General features: G+C 36.6%; 1 protein-coding gene across 5 annotated transcripts; it reads left to right on the top strand.

Moving 5' to 3' along the window:
- The first annotated feature begins 431 nt into the window (after positions 1-431).
- WTAP (WT1 associated protein) lies at positions 432-25,381 on the top strand. 5 transcript variants are annotated; one of them, XM_019749584.2, is made up of 9 exons: positions 559-719; positions 2,865-2,998; positions 8,019-8,056; positions 10,266-10,321; positions 12,956-13,014; positions 14,090-14,217; positions 17,446-17,624; positions 22,781-22,935; positions 24,137-25,381. In XM_019749584.2, exons 2-9 carry the CDS (start codon positions 2,986-2,988, stop codon positions 24,718-24,720), a joined length of 1,212 nt encoding a protein of 403 aa, XP_019605143.1. In that variant the 5' UTR covers positions 559-719; positions 2,865-2,985; the 3' UTR covers positions 24,721-25,381. The 5 variants fall into 5 exon arrangements, with proteins under 5 accessions (XP_019605155.1, XP_019605143.1, XP_019605136.1 ...); XM_019749577.2 differs by lacking the exon at positions 559-719 and adding an exon at positions 840-1,028; XM_019749596.2 differs by lacking the exon at positions 2,865-2,998 and having other exon boundaries at positions 432-719.
- The last annotated feature ends 315 nt before the right edge of the window (positions 25,382-25,696 follow it).

Below are 25,696 nucleotides of genomic sequence, written 5' to 3' on the forward strand. Positions count from 1 at the left end.
TATGCAATGGTCCGGGTGACACAAAGTTCTGCGTTAAGGAGTGTATTCGAATTACAAAACTTATTTTACCGGGGTCATTTACATCACACAGGGTTCGCCTTCCCCTCCTTTCTGAGTTAGCAAGGTGCGCCTCGAGTTGCTGACAAAGGCACAACCTCCATCTGCTAGACAATAGCTCCTCCGTTTCTCCTCGAGATGTCAAGGCAGGAACGGACCACGTGGCTGGGGGCTGCACTTCAAGACGCCAGACGTAACACCGGGATCAGCTCTCAAAACTCGTTAACCGTGAGGCTGAAGGAAGCCTAAGCCCCGCCCACGGCCTCGCTTCCGCGCCTGCACCTGGGCCGCCGGCGTGCGGAAGCATCACAGAGAGGCGTTTTACGTCGACGGCCAATCACGCGCCGCCTTCGTTCAGATTCCTCCGCCAGAGGCTGCCCCGCAGCCGCAGGTGGCTGGCGAGCGCGTCCAGCCATCGCCACCAATCGCGACCCCCGTCGCCCTTCCCGGGATGCCTCGCGGCTGACCTCCGACCTCGTGGCCCGCCCCGCCCTGCGCTCAGTATTTCTCCCGCCCCCGGCGCTCCGGGGGCCGCGGGGCGTGCCCCCGAGGCGCAGCCCCTTCCTCAGCGCTTCGAGGCCCCTGATCCTTCCTCCTTTTCTCTCCGCGGTGGGGTCCGGCTGCGGCCGGTGGTCGCATCCCCGTCGGGAGGCCACTGGTCGGTGAGTGGGCCGGACGCGAGACGGACGGGGCGGGAGTGGGCGGGCGGTGGCGCGTTCGGGCGGGGCGCAGGACGGCGGGCGCGAGGGGCGGGAGTAGCGGGAAGGGGGTGGGGCAGCGGAGCTTCGCTTCCTTCCTCAGCGCCATTTTGTGGCAGCGAGACCCGCAAATAAAGGGGTGCGTCGGGGCTGCGGTGGGAGGAGGAGCGCGGGGCCCGGCGGCAGCGCGGTCGGGCGGCCTGGGCGGCGAGCGGGCAGCGCGGCCTCGGCCTATGTGACTGTGCGGCGCCAGCGCGGCCTCTGCCTGGAGAGGTAGGTGCAGGCCGCCGGCGGAAGCGGCCGCAGGACCTCTGGGTCCCGAGGGCTGAGGCGCGGTAGCCCTGACCTGGGAAGGGGTGGGCAGGGGCGCGAAGAGGGGCTCATCGGGGGGCCCGGGCCCGCCGGCCTCCCGTTAGCCGTGCCACCTTCTAGTCTGCGGGGACACTTCCGCCACTCCGAGGCCATTTTATCTCCGTCCTCCGTGCCCGGGGTGTGGTGGGCGCTCCCACGGGTCGGCGAAACCGGGAGTCCGCCCCCTCGGTGCGCGCGCGTCCTGTCCCCGCCTTGGTGTCGCCCCCTCCCACCCCCTTCGGCCACATCCCGAGGACTAGCGGTGCTAACGAGTTAGCAAAGGAAGGAAAGCAGCGTTCGTTGACTCAATTTCACATCGCGCAGTAGGTTGTTGCTGCAGCTGCGTTGTCCTGTAGACTTCTATTTTTAAGTGATTGATGTATTCTGGGTAAAAAAGTAATTTTTTATTGAATTCCAGATTTTCGTGAAATTTTAAAGTCTTCATCTTGAATCCTTGTAAGGCTGTTAGTTCAATTTTTTTTTAATTACGTCTCATTAGGCAGTAGAATAGGGAACACGACTCCCAAGTTCTTGTCTTGATGAAATCAATTGGATGTTTGATCCCAAAGGGCTCTCTCTGTTAAAAATCTTAAATAACCGTGTTTGTATAGTGAAAAACGATTCTTTTGCTCGAGGTAGGATAGTATTTCTATGAGCATGTCATAGTCGTGAATTGTCTATCTAGTTTTCCATCCCTTAGAATTTAGACAATTCCATTGCTGAGGAAGGTTAGTGGAAATCTGGTCTCTCGCCACACATTCACCCGTTTTTTGAATTTGAAGAATTTTGTGTTTTGACCGTTAAGTTTCTGTAATAGGTAAGCATTGTAGATATTTCAAACCCCATTTAAAAACTGTACGAAAATTTTTTCAAGATAGCTGTAATTTACTCATGTCAATTCGGTAGCATCTGATTAGACAAGTTGAAAGAAAGGATGAGGTTAAATTTTAAGTGTTTGGGTTGATGTATTTCTAGAGTTCTTTTAGATTTTACGTTATCCTAAGTAGATTCCTATAGCTAAGTGATCAGTATTTTCATTTACTTCTCAGTGGTGGAACTTAGGCAAACTGCCTAAATTTCTAAGTCCCAAAGGATGAAAGTAATAATAAAAGTGTGTCCCAAGCATTTATGATATTTTACTTGGCTCATCTAATTTATAGACCTTTATAATATCTAGCTTTCCTGATTAAATTTTGAGTCGTTTACTTAAAATATTTTTGTGTATTTGTAAGAAATGAGTTGATACATAACAGCCCCATGATGTGAAGATGAGAGTTGTAATGAGTACATTTGTACAATACATTACAGCTTTCAAAGTCCCTTACAGTCCTGCATGTATGTAGTATAGAATCCCCTTGAAAATATTCTTTACTTAGTAATCTTGATCATTTTCATATAATTGTATGTTGTGTTACTTTTTAAAACATTTTTTTTTTGTTCTTAAAAATTTTATGTTAGTGGATCCTTTAGCAAAACAAGACCTAGATAGTATTTAGTGTTATTATTTTTCAATTATCTCCCACTCTTCTGCCTCTGGATAATTTTGTTACTAAACTTACGAGAGAAAAACTTATCAATATTCCCATAACAATATATTGGATATTAAGGTAGTGAATCAGGCTAGAACTCAGTCTATAAATAAATGTTCTCCACTCTCGAAAGTGTAGTTGGTAGAATTTAATTTTTCCTAAATGCACATTAAAGTTAACTTTTATACTAATGTTAGTATTTTATTTAAAAAATCTTTTCTTTTTATAGCACTTGTATGGCACTTAAAGCATTGAGATTTGCAGCACTTTGTGAGTTAGCCAAAACTGGTACCGTTTTTGGTGGTTTGGAGACTGTAGCCCAGAAAGTTAAGTGACTTGCACAGGATCACATGACTAATAAAGGTGAGCAAAAGGTGGTCTTCCAATTCCTAACTAGTACCCTTTCTACAAGGCTAAGGCTAGTACATTATTAGTTTCTTGTGTTTAGCTATGATGAGTTTCAACGAGGTACATGTTTTCTTACTGAAGTTGTGTTGGCTGGTGCTAACCTCTGTTTAGAGAGAACTGAGTTGCATAATTCAGGATCATAATGATAAGAGCCAGGGACTCCTGGGATCTGAGATGCTAGGTACCCAGCCATCCAAATCTGAGCTCTCCATCGTAGGCTGTTTCTCAATGTTAAGGCATCAAGAGTAGATGGTGGTTCTGACATTCTAAACTTGAGATATATTTTTGAATTATCTATATTAGTAACTGAAACTGTTAACATAATTTTAAAATCATGTTGGGGCTGGCCCAGTGGCTCAGGTGGTTGGAGCACCATGCTCCTAACGCTGATGTCCCTGGTTCAATTCTCAAGTGGGCCACTGTGCTGCGCCCTCTACAGCTAAGACAATGGCTTTCCCTGGAGCTGGGCTGCCATGAGCAGCGGACCTACGACTGCCTGGGGGACAGGGAGCTGTGTCCTACACAACTAGACTGAGAAACAACAGCTTGAAGCGGAGTGGGGTGGGGGAGGCAGAAGCGGGGGTAGGGGGACATGTTTAACCAATTAAACCTGATAAAAGGTAACCAAATTTGCCAAGTTTGAATTTTATTTTGCTTTTCTGCATTCTCCACTTCAGCTATCTTTAAGCTGCTTGATCATTATTGAGGATGGGAGAGTAGGAGAATTATCCATCTTCATCAGTTACCAACTTCTGTCATTTCATCATCTGAAAAGTGACCAACTTTAACTTTGAAAAGTTGTCATTATTAAATAACTGACTCACAGCACAGAACGTATATTCACTTTTTTCCATCAAAGTTCAGGGTTCAACTCCAAATGATATTTCGGTCATTCCATTTTTCTGGTACGACAATAGATTGTGCTAAGAACTTGGAATATCCATGAACCTAGAATTGTCCTTATGAATCTAGAATTGACTTTAGATGGTTATTGTGCTGTCAGCTGTGCTAAAAAAAAAAAAAAATTGCCATTGGAAATAATAAATTTCTTAGCACATTTATGGCAATGTGAAAGCCAAAATCGAGAACCAAAGTTCTATTTTGACTAAATAGTTGAATGTTGATGCTTTTTAAACTTTAAACCTGTTCAATTTGCCTTTTGCCAGACAGGCCATTTAAGTCTTGGACTCGAGGAAAGATTGACTTTTCATCAGCTAAAGATAAGGAATTTCTTTCTAAAAGCTTATGCTTTGATTTCCCATGTTACATATCTCGTAACGTGGGATAATCAGTGACTGAGAATCGACATGTGAAACAAACATTTATACAAAACCTGTATAACATTTTTATCCCTGACTCACATTACAAATTTAGAAATTTATTTTAATAAAGAAAATATAAATATTCTCTAAGCAGCGTGTTATTAAAATCTACCCAGCATCAAACTTTTTAAAAGGAAAGAAAACATAAGCCGTTAGAAATTTAAATAACTTGCTGCTTAGAATTCTAAAAATTGGAGAGCACCAAGAATTTTGCAGTGGAGCTTAGAAACGAAGATAGTTATACTTAACCTGTCAATTCTCCAGATTTTTCAAGAAATAGTGACTGAAAGTCTTTGGATTTTTTTATGGGGAGAAGGAAACTAATCAATGTTTATTTTGTGCTAGTCACCATGCTAAAGACTAATGTTTATCTTTAAAAATAGCACAATAATTTTGAGCCTTGATGTAACCTTTTTTGAGATTGGGAAACTGAGGCTCAGAGGTCATGCTCCCTTTTTTATTTTCAGTTTGTCACCCTGTTCTAGAAAAGCCAGGGTTATTAGAACTTCTTCAGTTGTTTCTCAGTCCTTTAAAAAGTTTGGTGTATGTCTTGCTAATTAAATTAAGGTTGCAATTAATTTTATTGTAATGGAATAAGAATAGGAATAGCTGTGTTAAAAAAAGAATGAACAAATAAATGGGAAAGTGTCAGGTTGTAGAAGCATATACTAGTTGATAAAACTGGAGTTTAATCTGTATTAAATAGCATCCATAATATTTAAGTTTCATTACTAAAAGTTTGAGTAGCTGTGGTGGGGCCCAGTAACTATATGACAGGAAGACTACCTATCTGCAGTGGTAAATCTGGCTGTTTACAAACTGTCATTCATAGAACTCTTATCACAATACCTGTTACTATTAAGTTCCACGTATAGTCTCAAAATTTTACAGTATGGTGATCTTGGTCAATTTTGGGGGAAAAACTAGATTGGCTTATTTAGCTCACTTTTATGATTTAACAATAACTGAAGCAAATTCATTTGTTCATACTGTTCATTTAGCATGTTTGGGTGCCTACTGTGTACTGAGGCATCAGCAATGAACGAAACAGTTTTCTCATGGAGCTCATTTCATAACTGGGAGAAACAGATAAGTTATATAAAATATCAGGTCGTGATAAGAGCTATGAAGAAAAATAAAGTCCCATGCAAGGGAATACAAGGAATTGGCATGGGCTATTTTGAGTGAGATGGGAAGCCTTTAGAAAGATTTTACCAGAATAGTGACATACATTGGTACACGTTTATATACTAGTTAAATATGGCTGAAACTTCAAATGGCTAAAATTGTCAGGTTTTCTTATTAAATAGATTTTTCATGTTTACTATATTTAGTTATTTAAAAATAAGAAATTCCAAGTAAATGCCAAACTTGTTTTCTGGATTCCAAGAGGTTGCAGTCTATGCACATTAAAACCATGCTAAAATATGGGGCCTCTGGATGGCTCAGTTGGTGAAAGTGGAGCTGTCAACAACAAGGTTGCCGGTTCAATTCCCACATGGAATGGTGGGCTGCGCCCCCTGCAACTAAAGATTAAAAATGGCATCTGGACTTGGAGCTGAGCTGCGCCCTCCACAACATTGAAGGACAACGACTTGGAGCTGATGGGCCCCAGAGAAACGCACTGCCCCAATATTCCCCAATTTAAAAAATTAAAGGAAAGGAAAAACAAAAGAAATAGACTCTCAAACTCTACCCAGAATCTGCATCATCTGCGTTTAAAAAAAAAAAAAAAAAACCATGCTAAAATAGAGTTCTAAAGTAGTCTCTGTGGAGAGAAACATGGTGAAGATTTGTTTTCCACATGATTGGAATCACTGATATATATTAGGGTAGTCACTGAGCAGCCATGAGCTCAGAAACAATGATATACTCAGGTTCTTGCTAGCTGTATCTGATAAGGTTATTAAAGAGGAAAGAATTAAACCAATAATTTATGATATCAATTTATGATTTTTTTCTAAAATGTACTGATTTCAATACAATGTACCTAATCTGAAAATCGGAGTTTAATTACAGTATAATTAGAATATCTGATTTACAGAGTGGATTGAATGTAACATAAAAATGGTAGTGGAATATTTGAGATGCCTTTGGAAGAATATCAAATATTCACTAAGAAGTCAAGTAACTCTTAAAAGCTCAGTTTTTGCACTATAAATTCTTTGGTTAAATTTTATTAAGGTATAATTGACAACGACAAATAACTTTGGTTTGAGGTGTGCAACATAAAGATTCAATATTTGTATACATTGCGAGGTGATCACAACAAGTCTAGTTTACCATCTGTCACCGTGCATAGTTACAAAAGTTTTTCTGATGAAGGCTTTCAAGATTTGCTCTCTCAGCAACTTGCAAATATGCAGTACAGTATTAACTATAGTCACCATGCTGTGCGTTACATATCCATGACTTATTTCTGTTTTTAATAGTTTGGAATTTGTAGTAAGTATGGGCAAGTAAAATAAACTACAAAAGTTTAAAATATAAGAAACATTCATGACTATGCTGTTAGAAATTATATCTAGGAATAAGTTTAAGTTAGTTTGTCTCTGTTAAATTTGAATATTAGAAAGTATCGGAAGTGTTTTCAGTAAGCATAATAAAGTTAATGAGAGTAGTTTTCTCATTAACCTACCTTTTGCAGCAGGCTTAAGTCAGTTTTGTGTAAATTTATGAAGAAGCTACCGTGTTTCCCTGAAAAGAAGACCTAGCCGGGCAATCAGCTCTAGTAATTTTTGCTTCAAAAGATGCTTTAGATGCGATTGTCCGGCTACGGGACAATAACCTAGCTTATTTTCGGGAAAATGGTAATTTTGAGATACACATTATGACATGAAATTAAACACTAGTGTAGGAATATTTTTATTAAGGTATAAATATACATAAGCATTGTATAGTAATTACCTTGATAGTGATAGATTCTACCTCACTAACAACATGATGCTATAAAAGGCAAGGATTAGCAACTGGTCCTACCCTTCTGTATCCTCTCAGCAAGATGCCTGGGATCAGTGTCTGACTTCAGCGCAAAGCTATCACTTCTGCTGCAAGATGTGTAAGAATGCATTGAAAAATTACGTTTCTCTCAATCCTTTATGGCAACATCAAAAAGAATGATCAACTTTTTTACAAAAGAAAATTTTTTAACCTAGTAATAAAAGTAATATAAGATGTTAACAAAGTAGAAACTGGGAGTGGAGTATATGGGAACCCTGTAATATCTTTGCAACTGTTCTGTAAATCTAAAATTATTCTAAAATAAAAGATTTATTTAGGGGCGGCGGGATGGCTCAGTTGGTTAGAGCACGAGATCTCAACTACAGTGTTACCGGTTCAATTCCCACATGGGATGGTCGGCTGCTCCCCCTGCAACTAAAGATTGAAAACAGCGACTGGACTTGGAGCTGAGCTGCGCCCTTCACAACTAGATTGAAGGACAAGGATTTGTAGCTGATGGGCCCTGGAGAAACACAGTCCCTTAATATTCCCCAATAAAACAAACGAAAAGATTTATTTAAATTAAAAATCACAGTGATTTGGTCATAACTGAGTTAATTAATAAATTGGTTTGAAAAAGAGCTAGTATTTTTGGTTCCTACTTTAAATGGAAAAAAATCAATTGAACCTCTTCTCTCTATCCCTTTTTCTAGGATTCAAGATGACCAACGAGGAACCTCTTCCGAAAAAGGTATGTTTTTTCCAGCGGTATGTTTTTTAAGTTTTTTTGTTTTTGTTTTTTGTATAATAGAGTTGAAGGGACTCTGAATTGTTTGCTTATTGTTCACTCCCTTGCCTTATGACAAAAGCATCATGCATTGTGAGTGTATAATGTACTAGACATTATATCTTGTATGCAATATATATTTCAAACATTTTCAGCTTTTGGAAAACTTGTTATGTCCCCATGGTCTACTCTTAGACTTTATTACAAATATACAAATAATGTCAAGATTGTTTCATAGGTTCCTCCTATAAGTTACTTTTATCCTAATTTAAATCCCTTTGATTATAATGTAAAACTGCTTCTGTATTTTCTGAAAAAAAGGTTACAGCTAGTTCTTAAATTCTACCTTTTTCTCTGAAGTTTTGTAGTCTCATTTTTCCTTGTTCTGTATCCCTACCGTAGTTCAGTTTAGTCACTATTATATATACATGAAGTTACAAATGAAATAACAGTTTCTAAGAGGAATTTATAATTCAATTGGGAATGCAGAGTATGTGCTTACTAAGTAGTGAATATTTAAGTGAACAATTGAGATAAGTGTTACGGAAATTTCTGTCTTTACTTTTGAAATCAGATTATTAATGAAATAAAGAATTGTACAGTGATTTAATAATCTGGTGATTACTGTTTTCTCCAAGACTTTTAATGTTTTCCTGTGTAATGATTTTCTCTCTTCCATTTTATATAATGGTACTGTGTTATTGGTTAATGTTACAATTTAAAACATTTTTATAAAGGAAAAATATTTTAAGTATCATATAAGGGAAACTATAACATAGCCATAATTTTATACTAAAATAGGAGAGGTGCTTCACCTTTTCATTTGGTATAGAGAAGACACTTGATAGTCCTCAGTGTACAAAGCAATTTCAGCTAGCCAGGCTATTATGCCCATTTTTAAAAACTTTATTTGGAAACAATTGATTCACAAATAGTTGCAAAGAAATGTATAGGGAGGTTCTGTGCACTCTTCATCCAGCCTCCTTCAGTGTTAACATCTTGCATAACTATCAGACATCTTGCATAATATCAAAACCACAAATTTGACATTGGGACAATCTGCAGAGCTTATTCAGATTTCATCAATTATACGTGGACTGTGTGTAGCTCTGCAGTTTTCTCTCGTATAACTTAGTGTAACCACCACCACAACCAAACGAGTTCACTGCACCATCACCACAAGCCTCCCCTGTGCCACTCCTTTATAGCCATGCCCATCCCCTCCCTCTCCATCCCTAACACCCTGCAACCATTAGGCAGTTTTCCATTTCTCTAATTATGCAGCTTTGCAAGAGTTATATAAGTGAAATCATGCAGTAGATGTATCCTTTTGAGCTTGTTTTTTTCACTCAGTATATTTTCCCTTGCTGTTTATCTAAGTTGCATGTATCAGTAGTCTGTTTCTTTTTACTATACCATGGTATGGACGTATCACAGTTTAACTGTTAACCTGTTGAGGGCATTTGGGTAGTTTCCAAGTTTGGGCTGTTAAATAAATTTGCTGTGAACACTTATGTACATACAAGTTTGTGTGAAAATTTTCATTTCTTTAGGGTATCTGCATAAGAGTACAACTGCTGGGGTGTATGGCACATCCGTTTTTAGTTAAAAGGAACCACCAAACTATTTTCCAGAGCAGCTGTACCATTTTGCATTCTCACCAGCAATTTATAAAATGAAAGTTCAGTTTTTCTGCATCTTCACCCACCTTTTGGTGTTAACCACTATTTTTTTATTTGCCATTCTAATAGGTGTGTAATGATAGCTCATTGGGGGTTTCAATTTGCATTTCCCTAATGATGCCCTTGTTAAAGATAACAAATAGTTCACCTTTTAAAACTTCGTTCCAATAAAAAAGATTTTGGGGTTTTTTTACATTATATGTGCTGAGTCTCACACTCTGGAGATGTTTTGTATGTCTCAGTACAGAGCTCCTTTTGGAAGGGGCTTTGTATGTCTTCAGTAACAAGGCAGGCAGTTTCTAGTAACGGAAACCAGCAATTAAGGGATTAGAAGTTATGGTCCCTTACTAACCATTGTCATCCCAATAAATTAAAAAAAAAAAATTTATGGTCCTGTCTTCATAAAATACGAAGAGCATACATGCCAGTGGCATTTAATATTTAAAATTTTTAGGAAGAACACACAGTTCTTATTTTAACTCTTTTTATAGGTTCGACTGAGTGAAACAGACTTCAAAGTTATGGCACGAGACGAATTAATTCTGAGGTAAAATGTTCTTTTATCAAAAGTAAAAATCTTTTTATAGAACATTATATTATGACTCTACTATGTTTATCTTTATGTCAGATAATCTTTTTAATGGGAATACCTCTTCAAATCATTTAGTGTACTTTTGGAATGTATTTTTATGTCTTGTTTTTTCGTTATATAAACATTGAGAAAAGCATAACCCTTTAAATATCTAAAGCACTCGCTTGGATAAATTCTAGACTAACAGGTAACCTGAATTATTTTTCTTAACAAAAGAGAGATATTCAGAATTTTAACTTGAAAGGCATTTGTACTTCATGAGTATAACTTGCTGTGGGAAAAGACGCAGCTTTCAGTTTAACAGATACATTGGCTTGGTTAGATACACTTCTTCCTTTTTTGTTTAACGTGAAAGAGTAGTAGTCCTGGGAGATAGATTTCTAGTTATGGAAAAAATACATTATTTACTGATGAAGCAAAGTTACTCTTTCTCATGACTGACCTTGGTCAGCTCATTTAACTATGTCCTTCATTTTCTCATCTGCAAGTTAAAGGAGTTGGATTAAATGTTACCTGCAGCTCTGAATTTCTGTGGTTATCTTATAAATGTCTTGTGAAAGCAAATTGTCAAGTACAGCATTATGGTATTCATTTTTTTTAAATGTTAAGCAATCAGAAAAGGGAATTGCACATTTCATGTTTTATAACTTAAATATATTCTTTCTGTATTACCATGGTTGGTGAGTTTTTTACATAACTTTAGATAAAAATAAAATGAATATGTTTCAAGGCAACCTTTACAAGGTCATTGAACTTTCTTTAGAAATTTGACAGAATTTTTACTAGAAGAACTAAGTAAATTTAACAGGCTGGAAGTGGGGAAGAGAAAGGTGTTTTGTAAGATAGGAAGACACAAATGACATGTTCTGTTGTTTGCTCGAGTCTGTTAGTTTCCCACCCTCATTCTGCTTGGCTACTGTATTATGGGCAGGCTTTTTATCTTCCTTTGCCATAATCTCATGCATGGGACGGTTTTTCTATTGCATACCTTTATTTTCCCATATGTAAAATTTAAATCCTTAATATTCTTAGACACTCTTGTCGTCTCCTGCTGAGGCAGGCACTCACTTGTGATATACTGTGACTCACCTGTTCTCTTTGTACCTCTGATATGGTACACTCCTTGCCTTTTACCCTTTCTTAGACAATTTCTCTGGTTAGTTTGTGCAGTCTTTTTCTTGATTAAACTGTTGGGGGTGAGGGGGAATCAGTACTATAATCTTAATTTAAAAATCATAGCAATTTTTAATGTTAAGTTACCTTTAAGGTTTTTAAATCATGTGCAGTGTATATTCTTGAGGTCAGTTTAACTTCTTTAGGGAATTCTCATTTATGACTTTTAGTGAGTTTTTTTCTTCATTAAACACTCTTGGTGACCTTAAATCAACTGCTGCTTATTTAACTAGTCTATGCTTTCTGTCTTTTTTTTAAATTATTTTATTAGTTTCAGGTGCACAAAACAATTTATAGTTAGACATTTATCATTTATATCCCTCACACAGTGACAACCTCTCTTCCCCCCAGCTTTCTGTGTTCTTGATAAGGATGTTCTTAGTTGAGTATTTTTACATTTTTCTGTACCTCTAAAACAAACAGGTCTTACATAGCCTCTACAAAAACCTTTATTCATCTCCAAACAGTGAATGAACTCTGTTTGTGTCCTACGTTGTCAGGCCATAAAAATAAGCATGCTCTTGGCTAAACAGTAGTCTTTATATGGAAGGTGGATTAGCTTGGTATCATAAAGTATTTTTGTTCGTTACGTTGTAATGTTAATAAATTTCATAGCAGACCTGTCAGATTTTTTTTAAGATTATGAAAAGATTTTCTAAAATTAAATTTTGATTAGATATAACTAAAGAGCAGTTTGAAAACATAGCTCTTCAGTGAGAAAGCGCCATTCAGGGCAGGTTACTTAGCATTAGCAGTTGCTTAAAAGACTAGGAAGGCTTTGTTGTTTATCAGCAGTAATTGCCAAGAGCAGCTAATAAAACCTATATTTTGAGAGAAGAGGAATATAATGAGGAAGAAAAGTCTTTGATAGTGTATGGCATTTATCCAAGTTGTTTCTGCCAATTAGATATGGGCTTTAAAAATCATCTTGAAAAATAGTATATTCTTTCCCCTTTTTGTACAGGCAAAAATGTTACTTTGAGAGAGCCACATGGTATTTTCACAACAGAGCCAAGATAAAGAACCCATAGTCCCTTATAATGATGCATATTTTTATATGCCTTTTGTTTGAAATGGACAGGATATGTGAAAGTAGTAGTAAGTTTTTTACTCAGCTTTGATAATCCAGGCATTGTGCCAAGCATCAATGATACGAAGTCCTGTATGATGTGTGATCTGCCCAGAGAAGCACACTTGGTATATGCTCAGGAGAGAACACTTTTCTCTGTTTCCTTTTATATAGCTCCTATAAGTTGAGAAGGAATAATGAAGTGACTGTTATTGATTAAACTAGACTTATAAGTATCTCAAAATGGAAGAGACCTTAAGAATCATGTAGCGGTATTCTCAGTATTAAATGTATAAGTTTATGGATGTGATTTTAACATCTAATACATGAATTTATTTTTTTACTAGATGGAAACAGTACGAAGCATATGTGCAAGCTTTGGAGGGCAAATACACAGATCTTAACTGTAAGTTTGAATTTTAGCTTCCTAAAGACCATTTGAGGATCTCCTTTTAGGTTGTTGTTATAGACATGCAGGATAATTGGCTTTACGAGGCAAATGTAATTTTTATTTAAACGTTTTATTAAAGAACTGTGTCCGGGTACTATAATGGATGCTAGGAAATAGACGAAGGAGACATGATCTCTCCTTGGGGAGTTCTCAGTCATTGGGAAAGACCAACATGCAGTAATCATATGACTCTTTTAAGCAGAATTATGTACAAGGTACTGAGAGGGCATAGATAGGGTAACTCGCAACGAATTAAAACTTTTCCTTGATCTGTTCCTAATCCCTTCCACAGAGGAATATGAAATAAAGCATTAGGTATTAATCTATAGTAGAAGGGCGGTGTATAGAAGCAACCAGTAATTTACTTAAATTGTAACTTGTTACTTAAATTGTAATAATAGGATATAGCTATAGTTTTACAGATTTTTCAAAATCTGCTAAAAATACCAACAAAGTTTATCATTTCAAACTGTTGTAGTCTGTTACTTTGCACTGAGAGTAACATTATTTGTGAATATAAAAAACAATATAATTTTCCAAGCCCAGAAAGCTTAATATCCTGAAATTTCAATTATTATAACTACATTATAATCCACAGAAGTTAAGAACTTTATGAAAACTTAAAGTTTAATAGTTATCCTTGCAGTTATTGGCATGTTTGTTGTATTGAATAGGTTCAAAACAATACTAGTCAGGATTTTGTCAATATTGCATAATGTAAACATGCAAATAATGAAGTTTCCTGTGTTCTGTTGGGGACAGATTAGACAATAACAACATAATTCCATCTGTGTTAGGTGTTTTTGGACTACTATAAGATATCCCACTACCTCCTAAAGAGCACTCATGATTGGGAATAAATTTCCTTGTTCTAAAAGTAGTTAAGGTGGAAACTAACGACTTGATGAATTTTTTTACCCTGGTTTTTATTATCCTTGACAAAGACAATCAGAACTTTCTTTTGGTTAGTTCAGTTGGATCTTGAAATTATACTTCATGATGTTTTGAATTTTTTTCTTTTAATCATTAGCTAATGATGTAACTGGCTTAAGGGAGTCAGAAGAAAAACTAAAGCAACAACAGCAAGAGTCTGCACGCAGAGAAAACATCCTTGTAATGCGACTAGCAACCAAGGAGCAAGAGATGCAAGAGTGTACTGTAAGTATTTTGAATATTTTAAGTCTTTGTGAGGAATTGGGTTTTAGTTCACGTTATTACATGTGTTAATTAGTATTAAGCTAATTCTGTATACTTAATACTAATTATAAATGCATGTTTTGTTAAGGTAGATAACGCTTTGAGCTGTAAATATGCTAAATGTAAAATTTTGGTAGATAGCCTCTTATCATTGGATTTGTAATACTTTTTTGTGGCAAGAAGTCAAAAGTTTTAAGTTATTGTACATTGATTCAGATATATTTTAGTAGTTTGATATCTGAGGGTCTAAGTAACGTTGCTTTAGTAAATAAGCCAATAGTCTGATTAGTTTTTCCTCTGCTTTCTTTACCTCTGCATAAAACTATATTTCTTAGTATCAGCAACTTCTACCATACTTCCTTTTTAATTGTTGCAGCTTTCATTTGTGCTATTTGCCATGTCTACTACATAGATCTGAAATGTGGTGACATATTTCATCATTTAGCTCTGGTTGAATTTAGATTCAATTTTATGCTGTCTTCTACAGTCTTAGCCATTTTTCTAAAAGGCAATATTCTGGTCACTGGAGACTAATGTATGGAGCACAGTCCTATTCCTATTTCTTCTCTCATCAATAAAATGTTCTTTAGGGCTCAATCACAATCCATCCTTCCTGTGCAGAGATTGTCCATGTTTCCACAAGTCTCTAGTTGCTCTTCCTTCTCTTTTTCAGGATGACTTCTTCACCTGTTACTTTGCTGAAGAAAAGAGTATCTTCCATCATTTTCTTTACCTTCTCACCACTTTTTATTCCTTCTTCTTCTTTCTCTTCTTTTTTTTGAGGGTGCAGCTCACAGTGGCATGCGGGGATCGCACCAGCAACCTTGGTGCTACTCGCGGCACCACTCTCCACCATCTGAGCTAACTGGCCACCCCCACTTTTTCTTCTTTTGTTTCTACCAATTTAGTTTCCGTCTTCACTACCATTGATTTTTTTCCTCTAAGGTTAATAACAAATACATTAACAAATTTCTCTTTTTCTCAGTAGTCATAGGACTTTATGTATTTGAAACTACTGACCATCCCCACCTTTGGCTATTTTTTTAGCTGGGCGCTTCATTCCAAGCAGTCTCACCAATAGTTTGAATATTATTTTTCTATGTAACACCCATCCCACCCTTCCAAAAACTTTTTTCTTATGATTTTCATGTCTAATGGAGTGGGCAGTGTATTTCAGGTGCTCAGTCTCAAAATCATTTCTTTCCTTCTCTTTCTGACATTTAGCATTCTAGATTCTACCATTTACTGATTTAATAGTTTTAGGTCTCCCTGTTTGGATGATATTTTGCTAGATACTTGCATATGCAAAGGCTGGATCTTACCTTCCAAGTGCTAACACCTGGTAGATAGAGTGTGAATGGATGGTGCCGTGGTAATACCTCATAACACTAGTGTGTTTTCCTCTTAAGTCCAACTCTTGATATCCTAGTTCAGGTACTTCCCACCACTCGCTTAGACAAGACGTGCTATTGACTCACCTCTGATTCTTCAGCTGTTCTATATACATTGGCAGTTTTGATCATATCGTACCTAATCAAAGCCTTTGGTGATACCCCATCACTCTTTTGTCTTCTCAACCTAGATTTTAAGGTTATTTCAACTGGAACCTAACCTTTTCCGGCCGGCCGCATTATTTTACAGTTCTCCCCTGAACAGGCCCACTAAACAGGGAGTTCGCTGTTCTTGCCCTGTTCAGTTAGATACAGAGTGACGTTTTACAGAAAGGGCAGCAGGAACAAAAACACAAGGAAAGGCCAAGATTATATAGCAGATGAGGGCAGTTACTTTGTAAATCTAAATAGTAACTATGTCAGTGTTGGAGAGGCGATGTTTTCTTCAGTGATAGTGGTACGTGGCATATGCTATACCACATGCTCTATTCTTGTTAAAATGTCTTAACAACTGGCCTTACATTGAATAATACATTGTTTAAAATGAGTTACTTTAAAAAATCTTCCTAAGCTAAGTAAACATTAGTTATGTTTGCTCAGTGAAATAGTAATTAAATGTATTCCCAATCCCTTTAGTGTACTTGTAGCTTTTACTAAATTTATGCTAGAAATTAGCTGCTTATGAAATGTTAATTTTAATCCTATTTAAGCCTTAGTATGGAGCAGGATCTTGGACCATATCTCCTTTGGGTGTGAAGAAAGTGATGCATTTAATGCTAATAAACTATTTCATGTTTTAGAAATGTATTTTTAGTGTGCTAGTAAATAGTACAACTGAAGTCGAAATCGAAGGTTTCATGTGTAAGTAGAGGGGTTCTGGTATGGTGGACGAAGCCCTACACTGGGGTCAGGAGGCTGAAGAGCTAGATTTCTAGTTCCAGTTCTGGCACTGAACGCCTGTATCCTTATTTAATTTCTCAAAAATAAGCAGTTTGGACTAGGTCAGTCTCCTTCCAGCTTTACAATTCTATGATTCAGATTTACTCAGGGGAAAAAAATAAACGTAATATTTTATTTTGGCATTAGATAATATTTATAAAGCTAATGTATAAGGTGCTACATATAAAGAATGCCAACTATGTAAATAAATATTAATACTATATACATTTTTAATTTAGAAACGTAAATGTGTGTTTTAAATTATAATCTTGTACCTTGTGCATTTTCAGGGAACTTGTACATAGAATAATTTCCATAGGCACAAATTTGAGCGAGTAAACCACTGTAGTCTTATGTAATTAATATTTTTAAACTTGGCTTTTTCCCAGTGGGTGTCAGGTCAGCATTTTTAGGAACTGTAACATTTAGTAAATATGTATACAGGGATACCAAAAAATGTATACATATGACTTGTATTCATCTTTTGTTTTTGGTATATGTTGAGTGTTACAATTTTAATACAGTTTTTTTCCTTTCTTAAAATGTGTATACATTTTTTTGGCTGTATATATTATAGTAGTATATATTATCCTCTGTATATGTTATAGTCGTTTTGGTTGCACAGTAAGCTATCACCTTATTTAAAGGTTTTAAATATGGAAATGCAATCAAGTGGCCTTAATTCTTACATGGATGACCTTAAATGGTTGTTTTCAATTTGTACTTTTTCTAGAGGATTTTAAGATTAGGGGCGGGGGGTTAATAAGTGATAAATCCAGTGAGTGAAAGGGATTTTACCCTACCTTCTTGTGTACATTTTCTTTGATTTGGTAGTAATTGTTTCTTTTGCTTTGTACAGACTCAAATCCAGTACCTGAAGCAAGTCCAGCAGCCTAGTGTGGCCCAACTGAGATCAACAATGGTGGACCCAGCCATCAACTTGTTTTTCCTAAAAATGAAAGGTGAACTGGAACAGACTAAAGACAAACTGGAACAAGCCCAAAATGAACTGAGTGCCTGGAAGTTTACGCCTGATAGGTAAACAAATCATACTCCCCAGTCAAGACTTCCCTGACAGTCCCACTACGAGAAAGCTGTGGTGGGACAGCCAAGTACTCGTTTCCACACCAAGACTCAGACTTTTTGAGCCAAAAAAAGCCACATTCTTATACTATCCAGCTTGTAATGGTTAATGTAAAACTTACCAGATGAACCTTGTGTTTCAGCTTTTTTCTCTTCCCCCTCCCCTTGCTTCAGAGGCCTGATGGCGTCGGACTATTCCGAAGAAGTGGCCACCTCCGAAAAATTCCCCTTCTAGAACATGTAGACACTTGAGAAATGTTTCTGTTTGAAGAAAATAGAGGGAGAAACAGAAGTCTTAAGTCTGTGGCACACTGTGTCTTCAGACAGTTTGGAGGAATGAAAACCTAGAGATTTAAAATCATGAATTGAACATGTAAAATTCCAGTAAAATGTAAAAATGGAATGCATCGCTCTTAACCTTGAGCATAGTGACTTAGAGACACTGTATACAGTTTTGCCAATAAGACTGTGGACTTGTGATTGTTGTTGAACTTCTGGGTCAAAACTCAAATGAGGTGAATTTTGCCTTTAAAGGATTTATTTCCTAAGAAACAACTTAATAGCTATGAGAGCATCAACTAATAGATGTCAGTACAAGTAGTTCATATATTTAATCATTTAGTTTGAGCCTCTATATTACTTGATTGAGCCTTAAATCAATGTGGTTTTAATCAATGGTTTGTTCTTTGAATGGTTGCTAATAATACTGTAGATAATCTCATTGAGGACTGTACAAACATGAAGGTGTGGTATCAAACTTCAGGTTTAAACTGTTTGAAGCATTATAAACATTCATTTCACAACTAGATTGTATAAGGATATTGGCTGTGATGAGACTCACTGCGTTCTTTTTTTTCAGTAGTGAAATTTATTAAATCCCCATTCCATTCTACAGGCACATGTTGAAAGAGAATTGTCTTTGGTGTTAATGGGGGAGTGTGTTCCTTCATTGTATTTGGGCCTTTTGTATCACACTCTTGATATTAAATTAAATGTGCCTTGAAATAGTTGGGTTTTTTTTTTTTTTTTTTTGGTTTTGGTTTTTGGTTTTTTTTTAAGTTCAAGGAATAATACTATGATGACTTTGTTGTACTTTTAAACATGTTGATTGGGGGGTGCTGTGGAGAGCCGATTGATTTTGGAAAAATTGTTGCTGTGCTCTTCAAAGTGAAGGAAAAGGCTCTGTCTCATTTTTGAAAGACCTACTGTTTTCCAGCTGGTATCATAAAAGACAAGGAGACTTGACACTTGGTACTTTTTGACACCTTGTCCCAGGATATTGCAGTAGAAATTAACATGGGACAGCTTCAGAGGGTGCCTGCCAGAAGATTGGGGAAATAATGTATTGGAACTGTGGGCTGGCCTAAGTGAGACATTTTGTGAATTGGAAAAAAAAAAAGGTATAGTGATCATTTCTAGCAAATTCATTTGATCATTTAGATAAATGAGGCATTATTTTCTTCATGCTTCCATCCAGTCCTGGAGGTGAATTTTTTCGTCAGATCATTCTATAAGTCACCAATTCGAATTTTTTCTTGGTGATAATGAAGTCTAAGATGAGTGGAAGATAAATGTTCCAGATTGTCCCAGCGTTTAAGTGCAGTTTTAACAAGGGTGACTTAAGTTTTCTCTTAATCATTCAAATCAATTGTAAGTATCATGTATGTTTATGCTCTAAGGAACTGATTGTGGGGCATATGGTGGGTTAAAGAAGTGGTTTGTGTGACTTTACAGCAAGAAACCCGTTTCTAAAATTCTCATTATTTGTGAGGGTTGGAGTGGTAAGTAACCAAATCTGTTTGAAATTAGCTTATTGTGCCCGCATTAAGGCTTTTGTATATATTTTATGCCATTTAAGATCACATTAGAAATGGCCTAAATATTTTTAGTCGGCCAAGACATACTTTATAAAATGTATTAACATGTACTTAAAATACAGCCAGTATCTTTCTTTGCCACTTAGGTAACAGTCACTTTGGGATCTGTTTTTTTTTCTTCTTACTGTTTAAAAACATTTTTTAATTAATAAGATAATACATGTTCATGTATAAAATTGAAACTGAAGAAAGGTGAAGACGAAAAGTGAGAGTCCTGGGATGTGTGTGGCCTTCCCCGTCTATTCTCTGGGAGCAGTAACCACTGTTAAGAATTTCTTGGGTATCATCAAGATAATTTCAATGCAAATACAGTCATTTTATATACTGGTTTTAAACAAATGTGTACATACAGATGATTTGCTGCTTTGGTGTTTTTTTCACCCCACTTTATTCGTTGGGCATTTTTTCCACTTTTAGTTCATTTAGTTTCATTTTTAATGGTTGTGTAATACTGTCATTGTATTAATGAATCGTATTTTATTTTAATCACTTATAAATGAATTTTTGTTCTGTTAAAAAATAGGCCATAAGCCAGGGTATTCCAGGTACTATAAATACACCATTAATTTAAAACAAGTAGTGCTTAATACTGTGTCTGGAATAAATCAAGTAGAATCACTTGTGGGTTTGGGGTGATTTTTTTTTCCTATTCTGTTTTAATTTTGAGAGAAAGAGTCTCTGAATTACCTTGTCCAGTTTAGTTAAAATATTTCATACATGTGACAGTGCATATATTTTAGAGTATTTAGAGGGATGTATTTCAGTATTTTGGCAGTTTTCAGTTTGCTTTTAACTGTTTAGGTAATTGTGTGTACACTTCTCCAAGATAACCTTGGCTCCCTTAATAACAAAACAATGTACAGTATCCATTCTTTTTTATAACTTTTTCTTTAAAACTAATTCCTGTTATATTTTCTTTGTGGGTTATTTGATTTTAGGAATGGGTTGGATTTTTTTTTTTTAGATTAAAAATATTAGTCCAAAGACAGATACTTAGACATGGATTCTCGTCGTGTTTTTGTGATGTAATAAACACAACACAAATTATATATGACATAGTTAGTAAAATGACATAAAATTACAGGATGTTTAAGGAATAGCAGTTTTGTTAAGATTTGTTTTAGTAATCAATTTAGAAGTGACAAGATTACCTTAGAACAGGTATTTATTTTTAAAAAGGTACAACTTCATAAATGAAATACGTTTTGCATTAGAATTTGTGATATATGAGGTAAAGTCAGGTGACAAATTGATTGATTTTAGTTCTGTTTTTTCTAGTCTTTATTAAATTCATATAAAGGAGATATTTCAGGTTAGTTGGAAAACACTGATGTGTATATACTTTGCCAGGCAAAGTTGTGGGAGCATAGACAGTAAAGTGTGAGGAACACCACTGTCTGACAGTGCTGCCTATTGATTCCTCACTCGATTTCGAAACTCTTGTTCATTGAGGGTGCCAATGGGAAACCGGGGATATGAATAGCAACAGTGCAGTGAACAAGAACACTAGCTCAGAAAGTTGCCTTGTGGAGAATTAAACCCTTAACCACGTGCTGGCTCAAGGCTTTCACCTGAGGCTCCTTTGAGTAGTAGTAACCCAGATTGTACTGTACTACACATTTGTGTAAGGAAACTTAAATTACAAACTCGTGCTTCAGTTATATTAGGGTGTAGAGCACGTGTTCTCAGTTAAACTTGCAACACTGAGTCAAGGAATGCGAATCATTTACAGAGTGCTCCCATTTTAGAAGTTATTAGACTTAATACGATTATATGCATTCTGATATATCGGGCAAGTGAAAGCGTCACTAAAAGAAAGAAGGAATAGAAAGTGTGAACAAAAAAGGTTTTTTTAACCAGTAAGGTCATTCTGAACTTAATGCCATCACAAGAATATGAAACTGCTCAAGTCTCAAAGGTAACATCACAATTATATGAACCCTTTAAAAGTGATCATTTCTGGAGCATTTCAAATCTCTCCCAGCGTATGTCCTCAGTTCGGCTCAAATAAACTTATAAAAGTTTAAAATAATTTTTAAATAAAAGGGATCATTTCTATTGTTATTGTTGAGACTAAAGAAAAGCAGTAACGGTTTATTGAGAGATGGCAATTAGGGCTTTTGATTGCATTTTTGCAATTGCTGTATATGCATATAGATTCTATACAGTGTTTTTCCCTGAAGATAAGACCTAGCCGGACAATCAGCTCTAATGTATCTTTTGGAGCAAAAATTAATATAAGACCCGGTCTTATTTTACTATAATGTAAGACCGGGTATAATATATAACATAATATAATACTGGGTCTTACATTAATTTTTGCTCCGAAGGATGCCTTAGAGCTGATTGTCAAGCTAGGTCTTGTTTTCGGGGAAACACAGTAGTATATTGATTGCACTAGCACTTGGTAACTAATTTGTTGAAAGTATGGCACTCCTAATTTTGGCAAATATTTGTATTATTTGTGATAAGTAACCCAAATCTTATTTTTGTGTTCTAAGGATAATCATTTATAACATGAATAAAATCTTAATCACATATCAGTATTAAATTTTTAAAAACTTAATGTCACAATTTAAGACAGCTCAAAGTATGTATATCATATAAAGAAGTTAAATGAGGGATTGATGAATAGAAATAAATAGTCTTAAGACTTTTAAAAGCCTCTTTAAAAACAATTACTGAACATGCCTCACTTAATGCAATAACGTTCTTGTGAGAACTGCTTATTAAGAGGCATCCTTATTAAATGCTGTTCTGGCAAGAAAAAAAATGCACTCATTCGTTTAAATTTATAGGTTCTGATTTTCATATATTAGGTATTTTAAAGAATTGTACATTTACCTTTTCAAGAGCTTTTCTGTTCCATAAAGCTAAGTACCTTGGTGTTTTGTTAATATTGGTATATATCAGGTATGTGTTAACTGGCCCATTTCTGTTTCAAATGATAATTTGAGATGAAAATAGATTTCAAAATTATTAATGTAATAAAAATAAAAAGTGGCCATTTGGGTACTTTTTGTTTAGGGTTTATTTTTGCTGCTGTATTGGCAAAATACTGAAATGCAGAAGATGGACGTGTTCCAGAAAAGAAGATGGTAATTATAGGGAGGCATCTGCTGTGACATAGTTATGTTCTGTACGTGATACTTCTCTCGTTGTAATAATTACAAGCAAAGAAGGTTATAGAGAGTTTTGTCTTCAGTTTGTGATGGATGGCTCTTTCCTTTGCAGCCAAACAGGCAAAAAGTTAATGGCGAAGTGTCGAATGCTTATCCAGGAGAACCAAGAGCTTGGAAGGCAGCTGTCCCAGGGTCGTATTGCACAGCTTGAAGCAGAATTGGCTTTACAGAAGAAGTATAGTGAGGAACTTAAAAGCAGTCAGGATGGTAAGGGTTTTTTTTTTTGAAAAGTTTGGTTTCACTTTGCACTGGCTTTAAAAAATCTGCCAGGCATGAATATTACAGATCAGGTCCTGTATATGTTCATCTGCGGCCAGTGGTTCTATAGAGTTATGAATGAAACATTTCTAGTTGATCCAGTAAACAAAGCCATTTAATTTTATTGGTTCCTCTTACTCCCAGCCACTCTCCTGGTTGTTCACTTTGTAAATTTCATAAGAAGTTTCTGATTTTCACGGGGTGGGATTAAGAAATACTGTTCTATAACAAAGGTATTATATAAATACACAAATTTGTATTCAGTGCTTAAAAGGGAATATTTTCATTGAACCAATTTCTCTAATTGTAAATCTTGGAAGTATTTGGTTATTTCCAGTGGTCTGAAAGTATATAATTATTCTATTAAGGCCTTGTTTAATGAGTAAGATGTAATATTTAAAACTTAATTGTCAGCTGCCACCCTTTTGGGCGACAAGTAAGTATGGCTGCATTCGTGCTGTTTCTCCTTTTTATGAGAAAGATTAATAGTAAGAAAAATAACCAAAGTCTGAAAATTAAATTGTGAATCAGTGTAATTTAGTTAATTGCAAAGACTGGTAGTCAAGCATATCTTTAAAACTACCTTTTCAAATGATAGTTCTTAGCTCTTACTATTTGTAAACATAGTAAATAGGTTTTGTATAGTAGTGAGGAATATTTCCTCCAAAAGTCTTTTAGAACTTAATGGACATGTGTAGTCTATCAATTTTCTAGGGTTATTTTCTCTGATTTTTTTTTTTTTCTTGGTTGTGGAATAGTCCTTGGTTACAGCACAGCCTCTTTGGAGTGTTTGAGGACCGCATTGTTCCCTAGGGACTAAACTACTGGGAGGAGTAAGGGGACCAATCATATGGGCCCACAGGTTAAACAACCGTGAAGCAGCTATTATCAGTGGTATGTGACTAGCTGGTCTGAGTCAATTTAAACTTGATGCTTTCATATATTTGTTTTAAGCATCCATCTTCCCCAAAAAAACAGCTCCTTCTTGAATGGCTATTTTTAAATTCCAAGCAGAGTTTAAAATCGATTTTAGAATTATATTTGTTCACTTAAATATTTATTGACTGCCTGGCTTTGTGGCAGCGACTAAGAAACATTTTTAAATATGTTATAAGAGATACTAAAGTAGGTCTGACTCTCCTTTGCACAGAATTAAATGACTTCATCATTCAACTTGATGAAGAAGTAGAGGGTATGCAGAGTACCATTCTAGTTCTTCAGCAACAACTGAAGGAGACACGCCAACAGCTGGCTCAGTACCAACAACAGCAGTCTCAAGCCTCAGCCCCAAGTACCAGCAGGACTACAGCTTCTGAGCCTGTAGGACAGGCAGAGGCCACAGGTAAAGACTGCAGTCGGCTGGCCAACGGACCAAGTAATGGCAGTTCCTCCCGGCAGAGGACGTCTGGGTCTGGATTTCACAGGGAGGGGGACACAACTGAAGATGACTTGCCTTCTTCTCCAGGGAATGGTAATAAGGCCTCCAACAGCTCGGAGGAGAGAACTGGCAGAGGAGGTAGTAGTTACGTAAACCAACTCAGTGCGGGGTATGAAAGTGTAGACTCTCCCACGGGCAGTGAAAACTCTCTCACACACCACTCAAATGACACAGACTCCAATCATGACCCTCAAGAGGAGAAAACAGTGAGTGGGAAAGGTAACCGAACTGCGGGTTCCCGCCATGTTCAGAATGGCTTGGACTCAAGTGTCAATGTACAGGGTTCAGTTTTGTAATATTTTTTCCAGCAAATTTTTATACAGTGTCATTTAATTTGGGAGAGGATACTGTCCAGAAAATTAACGCATACTTTTGTCACAATTTGCCTTTTTTTTTTTGTGGGTGTGTTTTTCTGTTTTTTCCCCCGCCTTTGCTTCAATACCTCTGCCACTTTGGAAATGGTAACAGTTAATTATTTTATTGCTAACAGGACATTTTGTGTACGGTCAGGTTATTTTTATATGAGTTAATGTGAAGTTGTAAATGGAAATCTTTCCTTAAAGTATAACATAATGATGTCTGTATAAATCTGTGGCTATCTAGAACCTGAGCTGTGTGAGGGCATTCTCACTCACGCTGTTCCTAGACCTCTGCACCATTCAGACCTGTTAGAGTAGATGTGGGTTTGTGACTGCCAAGTTTGCCCAGTAGAGTAGTTCATCACTAAAAGTTGGACTTGTTGATGGAGTCCTATAGTAGTTTCAGTGTTAGATGCAGTTTTTTCCACCATACATTTGTGCATTTTCTCTTTAGGTGACTGAATGTTTAAGAAATTTGTGTGCATAGTTACTCAGTTTTTATGAACTGTTGTACCCTGTTAATGCATATTGCTCTGTGACTCCAGTATATCTTAACCTGTACTGACCAAACCTAAATAAAGATTTTTATTGTAACGCGTGCATTAGTTGTTCTTTTTTTATTTTTGTGTGTTTAGCACTTGTTATTTTAATTGAATTGCTTAATTTCTACTCATTATCCTTCAGTATCATACCACAAAGTGAAATTTAAGTCCATGGCATCGGGGTTTTTCTTCAAACTTTTATTTAAGTGTGTTTTTCCAGGACTCAACAGCTCCAAGTCAAGTAGTTGTTTCAATGTAGTTGTGGAGGGCGCAGCTCGTAGTGGCCCATGTGGGAATCGAACCACCAGCCTTGTTAAGAGCGCCACGCTCTAACCAACTGAGCTAACCAATCGCCCCCATGGCGTCAGTTT

Source organism: Rhinolophus sinicus, linkage group LG05 (genome assembly GCF_036562045.2).
Source record: "Rhinolophus sinicus isolate RSC01 linkage group LG05, ASM3656204v1, whole genome shotgun sequence".
Classification (NCBI taxonomy): Eukaryota; Metazoa; Chordata; class Mammalia; order Chiroptera; family Rhinolophidae; genus Rhinolophus; species Rhinolophus sinicus.